At 39.3% G+C, this 16,046-nt stretch overlaps 1 protein-coding gene and 2 long non-coding RNA genes across 3 annotated transcripts; 1 reads left to right on the plus strand and 2 right to left on the minus strand.

Moving 5' to 3' along the window:
* Positions 1-3,870: 3,870 nt before the first annotated feature.
* On the minus strand, positions 3,871-4,903 carry LOC135437817 (uncharacterized). The gene is made up of 4 exons (XR_010437762.1): positions 4,778-4,903; positions 4,658-4,710; positions 4,529-4,583; positions 3,871-4,135 (listed from the first exon to the last, which is right to left on the minus strand). It is a non-coding gene; the product is annotated as an uncharacterized LOC135437817 (long non-coding RNA).
* A 5,543-nt stretch (positions 4,904-10,446) lies between these two features.
* Positions 10,447-12,402, minus strand: LOC135437596 (uncharacterized). Its single transcript, XR_010437729.1, has 3 exons — positions 12,334-12,402; positions 10,727-10,784; positions 10,447-10,653 (listed from the first exon to the last, which is right to left on the minus strand). It is a non-coding gene; the product is annotated as an uncharacterized LOC135437596 (long non-coding RNA).
* A 1,786-nt stretch (positions 12,403-14,188) lies between these two features.
* On the plus strand, positions 14,189-14,814 carry MED21 (mediator complex subunit 21). The gene is made up of 2 exons (XM_064692950.1): positions 14,189-14,349; positions 14,410-14,814. Exons 1-2 carry the CDS (start codon positions 14,308-14,310, stop codon positions 14,794-14,796), a joined length of 429 nt encoding a protein of 142 aa, XP_064549020.1. The 5' UTR covers positions 14,189-14,307; the 3' UTR covers positions 14,797-14,814.
* Positions 14,815-16,046: the final 1,232 nt, after the last annotated feature.

The following is a 16,046-nucleotide window of genomic DNA, read 5'->3' on the forward strand; positions in this document are numbered from 1 at the left end:
GACTTTCTGTCGGAGGAAGCATATGCCGACGTACGAGAAACGGCGTACCTGAAGCTCGAGCGGTGGAACGTCAAGTTCGACGGAGAGCACGCAATGAATTCTGTCGAGGACTTCGTGCTCCGTTTGTAGTTCCTACAGAGCCAGTATCAATGCTCCTGAACGGCCATGCCCGCGAGTGGTATTGGATGCACGTGCGGCATTCTAGGGTCGATGCAACTGCGACATGCTCTCTTGGACAGGTTCCGGGGCTATCAGACGGAGCATGATGTAATGCAGGAGCTATTACTGCGAGAGCACCAGACCAGCGAAAGAGTGGACGATTACATCCACCACATGCGTCAACTCGCCGCGCGATTCTAGAAGCCGCTGGGAGACCGCGAACTAGTGAAAATTATTAAGCGTGGATTGAAGGAGAGTCTTACAATATATATGCTATTGATGTACTTACAGTGGATGAGCCGCGCAAAGAGTGCATAGAAGTGGAGAGGCACATTGGTTGCAGAAGCCGGACCGGGTACGTGCAGCAGTCGCGTTATTCGCAATGACCACAACCGACAGTTCACGAGGTTGAAGTACCACCACATCGTGCGGAAACGCCGCCTGGAGAACTGGAGGAGGCCTTCGTGCGAGGCAGGAATTCTTCCCGACAAGTGTGCTGGAATTGCATGCAGTTCGACCACGTTTTTACAGACTGTCTATCTAAGGAGCGGAGGGTATTCTGCTATAGGTGCGGAAAGCCGCACACATTCTGCCCACATTGCGAAAATTGTCCGGAAAACCCCAGAAGGAGCGCGATGATGGCGGGGCAGACGCGTTCGGGGACGGCGACCGCGGAAAGGCAGGAAAAGAACACCTACCAAAGGCACTAGTCTTTGAAAAAAAAAGGAAGGACACTAAGGGGCTTACCTTATGAAGAACGTGTTCGGGCATACATGTCAGCCCAAAAATGTTGGGCCCCGAAAATCTAATCCCACGGAACGCCAAGGGGAAGAGCTCTTGGCCGTGTCGATAAGGCACTATGCGGAAGAAATGGAAGAACTCGAAAGTGAGCCAGATTCATGGGAGTTGTCTAGGGAAAAAACGATAGAGTTGGAGGGCGTTTTTGTCTTGTGAACGTAGCGGATTAGGAACACACTGTCGACTTAGTGGAAGGTGCCATTCAAAGATAAACCCTACTCGTTATCGCCATCGATGCAGAAAGTAGTATATGATGAAGTGGACAAAATGTTGAGTTTAAGGGTTATAGAAGAGTGCAACAGTCCATGGAGTAACTGCACAACAGTTGTGCGAAGACCGGGTAAAAACCGCTTTTGTCTCGATGCACGCAAGTTAAACAATTTGACAGTGAAAGACGCGTATTCACTACCCTGTATAGAAGGCATCCTATCTAGGATACACCAGACCTACTACATCCCCAGTGTATATCTGAAGTTCACGTATCGAAGTCGCGAAGTCGAACTAGACGACAAAAGCGAGCCCTATACCGCATTTACCATACCAGGTAGGCCCCCATACAAGTCATGCTATTTCGACAAGGTGATTCTAACCGAGCTATGGTCCAACGTCTTTGAGTATTTGTACGATCTACTAGTTACTTCCCTACATTTTCAAACACACTTAAGATACCTGCGACAAGTGGGGCAATGCTTAAAGGAAGCGAAGTTCTCAATCGTACTGCACAAATTTAGCTTCAAGGCATTAAAATGTCTCGAATTTATTATTAGTGATGGCACGCTTCGCATGGACCCCGAACGGGTTATAGCTATCAAACGAATCCCCGTACCTCGGTCGTGCGATTTCGCAACCATGGTCTCACCACTGACCGAAATGTTAAAAAAAATTGCGGCATGTTTGTGTTGAGTTACGAGGCAACACAAGCCGTTGAGCAGTTGAAGACCGCACTGCCCACGGCCCCAGTACTCGTGTACGGGGACTTTTCCAAGTGTAGTGCGATGCGTCTCAGCTTAGCGTGGGAGCGGTGTTGTTCCAAGAAGACACCTATGATCTGGAACCACCCATAGCCTTTTTTTCAGCCACGTTGAACAAACACCAACGGAACTATTCCGTCGTCGAGTAGCGTCGATACTGGCAATAAAAAAGTTCAGACCGTACAGACCTTTTTCATCTTGCATCACTGACCACGCAAGCTTAAAATGACTGATGTCCATGAAAGAGCCGAGACTCTATCGCGCACAGCCGAAGCATTGTCCTAGGTTACAGTAGGTCTTCTAGAATTTGAGACCCCCGATTTCGAGTCAGCGGTATATAAGGCGTTGCTCGAACAGGTACATTCGAATCAGGACAAACTACCAGACCTGAAGGTTGAGGGCAGTTCGCTTTTTAAGCGCATGGAATCCTTCCACCTAGAAGACGAGTTAGAAGGCACCGTGTGGAAGCTCTTTGATAGCCGTCTTAAAAGCAAAGGCTCATGTAGATGAGACGGCTGGTCATGGTGGTGTCGTAAAAACACTCGAGACCTCACCTCGGCAGTTTTACTGGCCGGCATGGCTAGTCAAGTTTGGGTAAGACAGTGCGCGATATGCAAGGAAATCAAAGCACCGAACTTCCGCATGCAAGAGGGTCTAGGCAAAGAGGTAGTGACCGAGCGACCATTCTAAAAACTGTATCCACGTTCGAAGCAATGGCACGCTTGGATCTTCGTGGTGGTCGACAACGGACGACAGTTCATATCCAAAACATGATCGCAGTCTTCGGCATATCGCATATGCGCACTGCAGTCTACGCGCCACAGAGCAATGCAAGTGAAAGAGTTAATCGTACCGCGTTGTCGGCAATCAGAGCGTTTCTGGAGCAAGTTCACCGCGAGTGGGACCTCTACCTTCCAGAAATAGAAGTATCTATACGCAATGCCATACACACGGCGACAGGGGTGACGCCATTCTTTCCCGATTTTGGACATAACATGTTCCTAAACGGGAGAAGTGACAAATTGGCTCGTAGGTTGGGGTATCTGGGTGATCATGAGGTTTCTTATTTGCACCCAGCAGACAAAATACAACTTATTAGACAGCGAGTCCAAAAACTGCTACTCGAGGCTTACGAACGCAGTCGTCGGCAGTATAATGCCCGAGCCCGAGTGTTCCCGGAACCAGGCCAACAATTTTACAGATGCAACTACGTACTAAGCGATTTAGGGAAGGCTTTTAACGACAAGAAATTCCTAAAGACCAGAGAATTGCGTCGAGTAGGATACAACTCATACTTGCTAGAAGACTTGCAAGGGGAGTGTTTCATGCAAAGGATATACGTGTGTAGATTAAGGTCGTGGTGTGCCTCAAGTTGGGCGCGGCTCAGTATAAGGAAATAGGTAGGCTGGCCAGGCTTGGCACAGACAGAGGCAGGAGATCAGACGTCGAACCCATTGCTCCCAAGGCTCCCGTCACCATAGTGATGTTGCACGGGGAGTCACTAGGAGGTATCGATATATCGGTGAGGGCCCTAAGCACCTTAGAGCGCCCCAAATTTCGCAACGCCTAGCTCAGAATCCAATGCCTTGAGCAAAAAAAGGTGGGAGAGCACAGGCGGGTGCCCGCCCAATGCGCTCGCAGGGTAATGAGCGAAAATATGCCGCTTATGATGCCCTTGGCCTACACGGTCGATGATTTCCCCATGCCGATCGTGCCTATGGGTAACACTGCACAAAAGATATGAGTTAATGGGTAGGCCAATTTGGGCCTAAATTTCGTTGCTGCCCATAGCAACAGGGAGTCAATTTTGAGAGGCGGTACAAGACTGCGCAAACGCACCAGTGACAGTTCTATTTTTTCATTCAATTCAATTTTTGGCAAAATACCTTTAAAACGTTTATTAATAATAATATATATAATAAAAGATTAAACTCACCTATACGCATTTAAAATGGGGCCCAATAAAAATAAATAGCCCGTGTAAAATCAGTTGTGCCGAGGTACAGAAATGTAATCTTTAAACATACAAGCGACTCGAAACGAATAAATAAAAGCTAAGCTAACGAACCGGCGCTATCCCGAAGGATAGGCTAAGAAGCGGCTACGGGCGAGACCACGCCCACATCATAAGAGTGAGTCCGTTCTATAACGCACATCCTCGCCCCGAGCAACAGGCAGCGTCAGAAGCAGACTCGTATTTGATCCCCCTGAAAGAGAGATGATTTATTAAATTTAGTTTTGTTTGTTAGACTTATGTGTACATACGTATATATATGAATATTTATATCTATTGCCTTTTAAGAAAAACTTCAATGATCTCCGTTAGTGAGGGCAAGATTTTTGTTAACTTTTGCACGAAAAATACCCACTTACATACATATGTACCATATGTACAGTATATCACGTCTTATCGCCCTATCGCCCCACCCAGAGAGCTCTTTAGGCAGGCAAGTTATATTGAGCGCATTAACACACATATTAACATGCCACTCGACATAATTTTTTTTTGGGGGCACATTTATATACATATTTGTTTCAGTGGGTACTGTTCCCTCAGTTGTGCAACAAATACCTTTTATTCGTATCTTTTCGTTTTTTACCTGCGAATGGCAATAACTTTGGCAGTGTTTTCGTCGTCTGTTCCATTTGATTATTCTGTAAAAAGATAATCAAATGAGCAATAAGATCAATTGTTATAACTATAAGACAAAGCAAAGAAAAACACGCACCTGAAGAGTTAAGTCCGCTTGCAGTAAATTACTAATAGCAGAGTGGAGATATCCTGTAAAGATAAATGAGATAAGAAATAATATTAATTGTTCATAACTATAAGAAATGCAACCAATTACACGAATGGCTTGAAGGAAAGCATTGTCCGGCTAATTAACTGATGATGGGGAGAGGGGGCATGACTGCCGACACGGGCTGGTGATGGCGAAGGGTAGATGACTCTGGGTCCGGAACCGGGACCCGATCTGGAAAATAGTTTTTTTGTTGTTAATTTATATCAGAGTTTCACCTCTGTTGCTTACATTTACTTGTTGTCACAGCTATTTATTTTGTTCATTTGTTAGTTGTTCCAGCTGTTTGATGTTTATTGATTGTGTTATAGAGGTATGTTCGCTGTGATATTGATTGTGCGGACTGCGGGCTAGGGATGGGACTACACCCAGAGAACCGATGAGCCAGCAGGCGCGGCTTGAAGAGAAACAAGCAGTTCCGTAACATAATTTGACGGACTACATTCGTATTTATAGTTTCGAAACGTTTAACATGTTTTTGCCGATGGTCAGACAGACAAAGAGCCAGGGCTCAATCAACTCGGCTATTGTTGCTGACCGGAAATATATATTTTGAAGATCCTTTTAAATATTGTAATTTTTAATTTCAAACCTTAACGATTAAGTGTTGGTAATAAACTAAAAAAATATAGAAGATGAAATCTTCGACCCCATAAAGTATATTTATTCTTGATCAGATCAACAGCCTGGTCTATATAACATAGCCGTGTCCGTCTGACTGTTTCTATGCGAACCAGTCTTTCAGTTTTAAATCCATCATCATGAAACTTTGCAGAAGTGCCTCTTTCTGTTGCACGCAGTACATATGTCGGAACCGGTTGGATCGGACCATTATATCATATAGCTGCCGTAAGAACGATCGGTCGACAAGTAGGTTTTTGTATGGAAATTTTTTTGTTTCTTCAAGATACTCGTAACTTATATACATATGCAAAATCCAATCAACATCGGACCTCTATTTCATATAGCTGCCATAGGAACGATCGGTCTTGTATGAACAATTTCTTGTTTTTCAAGATATCTTAACCATACTCGGCATTAACTATTTTCCCTGTGCTTCTTAGATACGGGCAAAGCACTATGAGCATTATGAAAAGGTTGGGTCTGCAAGGGTATTAAATCTTAGGCGTGCCGAAAATAGCTATTCTTTCTCGTTTTGTATTAGGGTTGCTGCTGAAAGCTTAGTATGACACAAAGAATATAGTCTCTACCAAGCATTATCTGAGTGTTGTGTGCTCACTAACGGTGCTAGGAGACAGAAAAGAACATAGAATGAGAAAAGCACGTGAAGTGCGCTAGAGGACGAAGAAAATCTTTCTTTTTTCGAGCGTGCAAGTCATAATGTACGGACGTGCATATAAGAGTACAGCTGGTGAAGAAGGATTTCGGTTATTACCCAGGTTGTCATGATTATGCTATTGTATGTGGGCAACTTGTTGATTGCTTTTCTTGATGAGTTAGTTATATCCGTTTGCAAATTGCTGATATAACTGAAATACGTTTGCTTTCTGTATAGTTACATACAGAGATAACATATATGTTTATCCTGAGTGCCAGGTTAACTCAGTCATCAGGATAATTGTCAAATTTCCAGAGACTTGAACTTTTGATGCAGATGATTCACCGGTTGGACCAAGTTCTGAAGATGTCTAAAAACCTTCTTATATGTGCGAATAAATTGGACACTATGTGTTTCGGCTACTGGAACAAATAAATCCGAACGACCTTTATTTTAACCCAAAATGTACGTCCAAACAGGTAAAATCTTAATAGAAGATAATGCACCGATGGTAGCATAACACGTGCTCCTTCATGCCATGAGCGATCGAACGAGATCTGCGCATTTCCGATCTGTTTTTCGATGCAACTGGCTGCATCCCACCTCCTGCCCATCCGGCCGAGGGGTGTAACGAAAACGAATACTAACTAAAGCTATAGATTATCTACTTTATATATTAGAGTAGAAGAGGAGACGAAAAGAATACCGAACTGAATGCCCTATATGCTTATTGTAATCAACACAGAGGAGCGGTAACGATTCATCACAGTGGAAACACGAGACGAACGATCAGTCCAAGCCGGATCTCGCTCAGCGCAAAACGTTGCTGATTTTCTTTCAGAATATATGTTTGTTGGTTTATAATTCCTTATAGCCAAGAAAAATATGTGTGTATGTGCAGAGTGGGTCTCACTCTTACTCACAGTATATAGATGGGACAGTTAGAAAAAATAGGTAGCCATTCATTTTCTGTGGATCAGGTCCCCCGTCGACTTCGTTTTTGTTCGGGTCCGAAACTCAATTAGTTGCTTAGAGAGTAAGAGTTTTAAAGTGCCAAAATTGTGATACCAACTTCTGTAAAAGAAGAAAGAAAATGTTACTTAAGAGGATAAAGGCGCTTTCGACCTCTAACTAGGCGCTGCCCTTTAACACCTCAATCATTGCCAACATCCGTACAGTAGATATTGAACCGGTATATTTGAAACCCTACCCACAACCTCATTGGAGTGGCCGATTTCGTAAGCAACGAAATCAAACAGCTGCTGAAAGATAGAATTATTAGAACATCAAGGTCCCCATAAAACAGCGCAATATGTGATGAAATGAAAGTTTCCCACGAATAAACAAAGTTTTCAAAACACTGGGCAAAAACAGACCCTGGAAGAGTCAAATTTATACAGGAATACATTGAGCCCAAGACTCAATTTAGTCTTATATTTGTTTTTTCAAATATTTCGCTTCAATCACAAGACCATCAATACACATACTTAAGAGCGAAAATGCGTTTGAACGCCTGCAAAACATTCAGGCATATTATTCTCATGTAACCAGAATTTAAGCATTCTTTCGACTGGAGCACCGAAGCTTCTGCAAACGGCAGAAGTACTCAATCGTGCAACCACTGGACGACGCAGCGGACGATAGTGTATTGAAAAGCACCTATCATTATTATTGGCTATTTTTTTCCAAAAATTACATGTTCTCATTAAGAGGAGTGTGGTCCACAAGGAAAACCTCGAGAAGCAGTTCTTTCGCCACTCCAAAAAATGGTATACAAAAGTGATAAAATTTCATTTTAGATTTAATTCCCTTTCCTCTTTTAGGCTTGTTGGCACTCTCATATTCTTACCAGTGACAAGGAAGGCCCGAATTACTGACTACTCGCATTCCAAATACATACTACTTAGTAGTAGTCGGCAATTAATTTGTATGGGAACAGAGAGACTTCATCAGGTATTCCAGTAATATAACGGGAGTTTCAAATATCGCAGACAAAATAGCAAAACAGATACCACAGTTTAAAAAAATTAGAATGACCGAATCACAACTTTTTGAGTCAAACAATAGTCAAGTAGTAATAAATACAGAAACGTAAAAACGTATAAGCTGCTCACCGATACTGTAAATCTGATATTCAAAGCAAGAAAAACGAATTAGTTGACACTCCACAATTATACGAAGCATTATTAGCCAGAAACAAAAATTCTATGAACCGAAATACTAAATTGAATGCTTACAATTACGCTTGCTTAATTAAATATTATAAGCCCTACTATTTTTAACCATGATGATTTAAAGTCCTTACACATAGAGTCCCGCAGTAAGTCTGATGGCGGAATCTAACATAAAGGTTCTCTAGTCCGAACAATTTGCCCATATATTAATCGAATACCCTAAAATTAAGTTTATATGTAGAATGGTCACCATCTTCCCCGTGTCACACCTTCCTACACGATGACACCGTATCTCAATGCGACGACGAACTAGCAGTCAACTACAACCACCTACGCATCATTCTGCAGATTTGTTAGCCACGACATTTGACCACGTGACCGACGTTTAAAAGCCATTACTTATTTGGATAATGCAACCATGATCATCAATGTAAGCACAGCTCGAATCAGCACTAACGACGGTCCAGAGACAGCAACCAATTGCACACATCTCGTCATCTTTGAGCGCATAACCGTCATCATTGCGTCATCGACGCGCAGCCTGGTCATAGCGGTCTCGTCGATAGATAACCGACGACTGCCATAATTCTAAGGTGGGAGTAGTTAACAAAAAAACACTCGCATGATATAATATTGTAATTAATAAGCAACCCTCGTATGTGCCAATGATTGCACTCATGGTGCTGATACATCAAATACTACAGTTCAGTTGTAATGGTCAGCAACGGTAACCTGAGCCATTGCTTGTGTCGCAAGAGCAGCCGCGCAAAGTGCAATAGCGACACAAGGCGACAGCGAGTACATTGAATCTTTTTAGCGACATTTATTTCATTCAAAAATTCGTCAGGCCGCACGAGTGTGAGTAAGTTTTCCATAGCTCACAATACACAATCGACTTAATAATTGAAAGTTTTGCCCTGCCGCCTTTGCAGATCGCTCCACGAAGAGCAAGCATTATCGATAAGTACTCATAAGTCGTTATTTCCTTTAATTCAAAATAATTAATGTTGCCCATTGCACAAATACCAAGGAGAGCCCTTACGAATGTAATGTGTTCCTTAAAACGTTAACCTATTCGTAGAATTTCAAACGATAAATCGCAACGACTGAGTCCCATGGATGCCCGCGACCATTTTAGTGTGCCCAGATAGAGTAAGACTGCTGAGAGTGGCAGCCGAACGCCGGCGGCCGGCCTCGAAAGCCGAACGTTCAGTATGAAGCCGCGTCTCGCTCAGCGCAGAGCGTCGCTGCAGCTGATGCTATTTCTTAATATATGTATGTTAGTTTTAAATCCTCACAGCCCAAAAACATATGTGTGAATGCATGTGCAGAGTTTGCCTCGCTCCCCCTCATTGCTTTGCGCGCTTTGTGCATCTCTTTCTCCCTGCTTTGTTAATATTGAATCACTGAAGTATAATTAACATTTCAAGTGTTATTCATATTAATATTTTGGAAATTTAATTGCTTCATTTAATGGCTTACATGAATTAAAAAATATTGAAGTTTCATTAAATTTGTATTCTTAAATATTGAATACAAAACATTGGAGATGCAAACAGTTTACATTTTAAATATTCAAAGACTCGTCATCGATAGTTAGCAGCTGCCATTCGCTCATCTTGAACCGTTGACGATAGCTCAAAACCATCGGAAATTCATTGTGCAGTGGTATCGTTGTTGCATGGCACGGTAATGCTACGGTGGTAATGATTCGGTGAACCCTCCACACATAAGGAATGCCCAAATAATTCGGGGATGGTATCTATTCCACGTAGTTTTTTCTCAAGATTCCATTTACGGCGGCGGAACTTAACTTTATAGCGTATTTTATTAAATATAAGCAATTAAAAGTGGCGATAGCGCGGTGGTAGCACGATTGTAAAGTATCGTGCAGCAAACGATACTACTTCACGATGAATTTCCGATAATTTTTGAACTATCGTCAGCGCTTTGAGATGAGCGAATGAGAGCTGCTAACTATCGATGATGAATCATTAAAAATATCGAATTTTCGATTTGGCGGAGGCTATTTTGCATTTAAAGTGTATGAATCTAAAATACAAAAAATACTATTCACATGTGCAATATTTTGTTTTCAATAATTAAATATACATTTAATTTTAAATTTAACTTGAATATTTTGTAATTAATGTAAGCTATTAAATGTGGTTATATAATAAATGTAAAAAATAATAATATATATAAAAATTGATTTATTAATTATATTTATGTTTAATATTATTAATAGAATTTTCGCGTTTACAATTCGGCTTTAACCTTCGTTTGAAGTGAACCGGACGACGGTAAGCAACAAAATATCACTCATCCGAAACATCCCAATGCTAAGTCGATTGCAACAGATCAATCAATATAATTTTTAGTAGGTTTCTGCGTCTGCACGTCTAAGTCAACTAGCTTTCGCGTTATTAAGGCACACATCGCATTCATACGGACGTTCCTTGGTATGTATACTGTGGATAACAATAATAAGTTTGTATTAGGATATATGCGGCTTATTTAACATGGAGTGAAAAATTCAGTTACCAATAATGTCAAAGAATGATGCAATGAGTCACAAACGCAAAGTCCTGTTGTCTCTAAACTAAGGGATCATATATTAATACCGAATTAAAAGATGCATTAATAAAAAGATTTACACCAATCAACATTATCAAGATATATATATTTAATAAAATAATTGTTTAAAAAATCAAACAAAAGAATATTATTTATAGATTTCGAATCAGTTCAAACAACGTAGGCATTAAGGGGCATTATGACCTAAGCTTGAGGCCAATGTGGAATTTCTGTTGCTGGGTCAGACGCATCTGTTAAATTTTACCACAAATATCTCAAACATTCATTATCGTCGCCTTGGGTCGCTGTTGCACTTTGCGTGTTAACCTGCGTTACATCTGCAAAAATTCAAATTGCAATTGAGAAAACTACCTATTTTCGTAGATTAGCTGATTGATCGTGGCGGGTGCTAACATTTTAACCAAGATTTCTGGCCATATATATTCTCCTTCGTTGGGATTGCTTGGGGATATCCAACAGACACTTTATCTAATTGTTCAAAAAATAATATAAGAAACAAGCTAAATTTGGATTCTTGTAAAATTATAATAATAATTACTTGCGCGTGCCTAAACAATGCGCACGCATATATGTATGTATGCGTGCACATATGATCACACTTTACACTGATTATCACACATACAGAGTTTGTACGCATACACTTGTACTTTATTTTGTAGATTTTTGCAATGGCTGTAAAAGCATGGTGGAATCTATCCATGTGGTTTGGATAGTGCGCTTTGAAAACGTAGGTTGCTAAATATCCTGTCAAATGTTTTTTTGAACGCCCATATTTCGGAATTTTATCCTTCATGCATCTCCATTTTCTTTCAATATTTTGTGTATGCCCCTTTGTAGTTGGGTCAACAAAGTTCATTGAATGAATCACTGTCAGGTGCACAAAACCTTCATCGCTTAGACAGCGGTATGAAGACCAACAATCCGAAATGATGGTTGTGCCATCCGCGATCTTTTCTTTTATAACGCGAAGCAGCGTGGTTTTGGTGCGGTTTTCGACAGGAACGATGTACAGCCTTTTGGTATCCCTTTCATATATACCAAATACCCATTGGCCTTGGATAATCCGCCCACAGTTATTTTTTCTTTTTGAAATAAGGCTTTCGTCGATTTCTACGACTTTGCCCTCTCCTCCAAGCTTTTCAAGGCTTAACTCTGCAACCCAATCCTGAAATACTTCGCGCAAATAATTACGCCAATTGACTATTGTTTCATATGACATTGAGAATTAATTTTTTAAAAATGCAGTTATGGGTTCAACTCCCGTGAGCTCGTAATATACAATAAGGCAAATTTTCCTGATAGTTAGACGCGATCCCGCGAAGAACGTGTTCGCCCGCACACTTTCTAAAAAATTACATTTTTTTGTAATTTTTTTTTTATTTTTTTCAAAAGTGTGCGTCAACCTGCACCGAAAAAAAAATCGCCCTTTAATGTGACACACTTGCAGGGCTCGCCACACTCAGGACAGTTCTTGGATTTTAAAATAAGTCCGTGGTCTCTCAACCAGGACATTAATTTTTCCTGATCATTTATTATTTCTAAAAATGCATTACCAAAATGTATTTTCCAGCTAAGTAGTAACATGCACTCGCGAATAGATTTCGATTAAAGAAACTACAAATGTGCATATGCTCACAAGCATTCATACGTTTCTAAGAACTCGTAGGAGATACAAAGCACAATCATATTGTGTTAGTGTAAATACTCTAACACATATGTACATAGATAAGTTAGTCCGTAAGCATGATCATTTCCAATTGGTGTATCCCATGTATGCATACATTCAAACCTTATTTGCAAAATAAAGTACAAGTGTATGCGTACAAACTCTGTATGTGTGATAATCAGTGTAAAGTGTGATCATATGTGCACGCATACATACATATATGCGTGCGCATTGTTTAGGCACGCGCAAGTAATTATTATTATAATTTTACAAGAATCCAAATTTAGCTTGTTTCTTATATTATTTTTTGAACAATTAGATAAAGTGTCTGTTGGATATCCCCAAGCAATCCCAACGAAGGAGAATATATATGGCCAGAAATCTTGGTTAAAATGTTAGCACCCGCCACGATCAATCAGCTAATCTACGAAAATAGGTAGTTTTCTCAATTGCAATTTGAATTTTTGCAGATGTCACGCAGGTTAACACGCAAAGTGCAACAGCGACCCAAGGCGACGATAATGAATGTTTGAGATATTTGTGGTAAAATTTAACAGATGCGTCTGACCCAGCAACAGAAATTCCACATTGGCCTCAAGCTTAGGTCATAATGCCCCTTAATGCCTACGTTGTTTGAACTGATTCGAAATCTATAAATAATATTCTTTTGTTTGATTTTTTAAACAATTATTTTATTAAATATATATATCTTGATAATGTTGATTGGTGTAAATCTTTTTATTAATGCATCTTTTAATTCGGTATTAATATATGATCCCTTAGTTTAGAGACAACAGGACTTTGCGTTTGTGACTCATTGCATCATTCTTTGACATTATTGGTAACTGAATTTTTCACTCCATGTTAAATAAGCCGCATATATCCTAATACAAACTTATTATTGTTATCCACAGTATACATACCAAGGAACGTCCGTATGAATGCGATGTGTGCCTTAATAACGCGAAAGCTAGTTGACTTAGACGTGCAGACGCAGAAACCTACTAAAAATTATATTGATTGATCTGTTGCAATCGACTTAGCATTGGGATGTTTCGGATGAGTGATATTTTGTTGCTTACCGTCGTCCGGTTCACTTCAAACGAAGGTTAAAGCCGAATTGTAAACGCGAAAATTCTATTAATAATATTAAACATAAATATAATTAATAAATCAATTTTTATATATATTATTATTTTTTACATTTACTATATAACCACATTTAATAGCTTACATTAATTACAAAATGTTCAAGTTAAATTTAAAGTTAAATGTATATTTAATTATTGAAAACAAAATATTGCACATGTGAATAGTATTTTTTGTATTTTAGAATCATACACTTTAAATGCAAAATAGCCTCCGCCAAATCGAAAATTCGATATTTTTAATGATTCATCATCGATAGTTAGCAGCTCTCATTCGCTCATCTCAAAGCGCTGACGATAGTTCAAAAATTATCGGAAATTCATCGTGAAGTAGTATCGTTTGCTGCACGATACTTTACAATCGTGCTACCACCGCGCTATCGCCACTTTTAATTGCTTATATTTAATAAAATACGCTATAAAGTTAAGTTCCGCCGCCGTAAATGGAATCTTGAGAAAAAACTACGTGGAATAGATACCATCCCCGAATTATTTGGGCATTCCATTTGTGTGGAGGGTTCACCGTAGCATTACCCTATTAATATATATAAATGCAATCGATAGTAGACATCTCGAATTGGCATTTAAGATCGCATGGTAACAAACGATATCATCGAACAACAAGTGTAGCTACCATCTCTAAACCAACTATTTGTCTTAATAGTAGAAATTAAATAAAATATATAAGAAGGATTAAAACATATTACTTAGTTATGGCAGACAGGCTAACGCAACTGCAGGATACCGTAAACCAAGTATGCGACTATTGAGTAACATTACTTTGTGTGTAGCTAACAATATTGTGATTGTTTTAGCAAGCAGAGCACTTCTGCAATGCTATTGGTGTCATTCAGCAGACATCCTACCCCAGCAAGTTTGCAAATTTTGACAGGACAGGCTCACAGACACCCTTACAAAACCCACCTCAGGAGGATTATGCTCAGCTTTTTGCACAGTTAATAGCTCGATGTGCTAAAGACATTGATACTTTAATTGAGTCTTTGCCTAATGAAGACAGTTCCATTGAATTACAAAATTGTAGTCTTAAGCGACTAGAGTTAGAAAACCAAGAAACAGCTGAACAACTTGAACAAGTTGTTCAAAAAGGAGAACTTTTGCTGGAAAAAATCCAGTCTGCTCTGGGGGACATTGCTCAAGCACAATTGGATATGCAAATAACATTAAAAACAAGTTCGCAATAAACCGCTTGCATGAATATAGCTTGTATTGGTTGTTTATTCTAGCAGCAATTTATTTTATTTTTCTCTTTATTATATGTTTAAAATCAAATACTCTTAAAATATATTTTGATACCTTCAATTTTTGAAGAACATTGATGGTCTCTCGAAAACCTAGTTAATACGTGTAGAATATACAAACTAATCTAATTTTTATACATGTATTTGCAAAACGCTATGAACATCGGACATCTATATCATCTATTAAATAACTGTTCATAAGAACGATCGGTCGAAAAGTTCGTTCTTGTATGGAAAGCTTTTTGTTTATTTGTATAAGTAAGCCAAACTCAGCATTTATGCTGCCCAAATATATTATAAAACACTATAGGAAGAATCGGTTAAAAAATGAGTTCATTTGACAAAATATTCTGTTTTCCAAGATATTTTCATCTAACTCAGCATTTATGAGCTTCACTATTCTCATATACTTATGTGCAGTTTTTTATACCCTTGCAATGGGTGTTTTAATTTTGTCTCTAAATATGCACCGCATAGTATGTATATTCTTTTATAGGTACCATTCAGCAGTATCAACAGCCGAGTGTATATAGCCATGTCCGTCTGTCTGTTTCTATTGGAACTTGTCTCTCCGTATTAAAGGTATCATCATGAAACTTTGTATATGTCTGTCTTTCTTTTACGGGCAGTATATATGTCGAAACAGTCCGGATGGGACCATTATATCATATAGCTCCCATAGGAACGATCGGTCAAAAATGAAGTTCTTGTAAAAAAAAACTTGTTTTTAAATATATCTTAACCATACTTGGCATTAACTATTTGTCCTGTACTTCTTAGATACGAACAAAATATAAATAGAAAAGGTTCGATCTGCTAGGGTATTAAATCTTCGGCGTGCCGAAGATACCCCTTCTTTCTTGTTTTTGTATTGTCTTTGTGTTTACTAACATTAATGTACATAGCTCGTGGGTATCCCTTATTTATTTGCAAAAGTGTAAATGTTAAATAATTTTTGTAAACAAGAACTTTTAGGAACGTTAAATAGCTTAGATTTGAATACTAACAAAAATGTCTCAAAATAATGAGACCACATTTTTGAATTATAAAGTGTTGTTTACCAAAGTGTAGTAAGAGACAGGATCAAAAAGAATGAAAGACTTAAAATTTTAGAGAAAAGATACTCTTTATTCATGAAAACAAATCTTTTAAAATAATTTAAATTCCGCTAAAAGAATGCGCGGGCTACTCAA

The sequence above is a fragment of the Drosophila montana genome, unplaced genomic scaffold, assembly GCF_035044405.1.
Source record: "Drosophila montana isolate Dmon_TW-CO22-7 unplaced genomic scaffold, ASM3504440v1 contig_1083_1, whole genome shotgun sequence".
Taxonomy (NCBI): Eukaryota; Metazoa; Arthropoda; class Insecta; order Diptera; family Drosophilidae; genus Drosophila; species Drosophila montana.

Excerpts from the sequence above, each read along its gene's own strand:
- MED21 (XM_064692950.1), top strand. The coding sequence starts at position 14,308 with ATGGCAGACAGGCTAACGCAACTGCAGGATACCGTAAACCAA. Across the intron at positions 14,350-14,409 it reads TGCAGGATACCGTAAACCAA|CAAGCAGAGCACTTCTGCAA; the intron begins GTATGCGACTAT and ends TGATTGTTTTAG.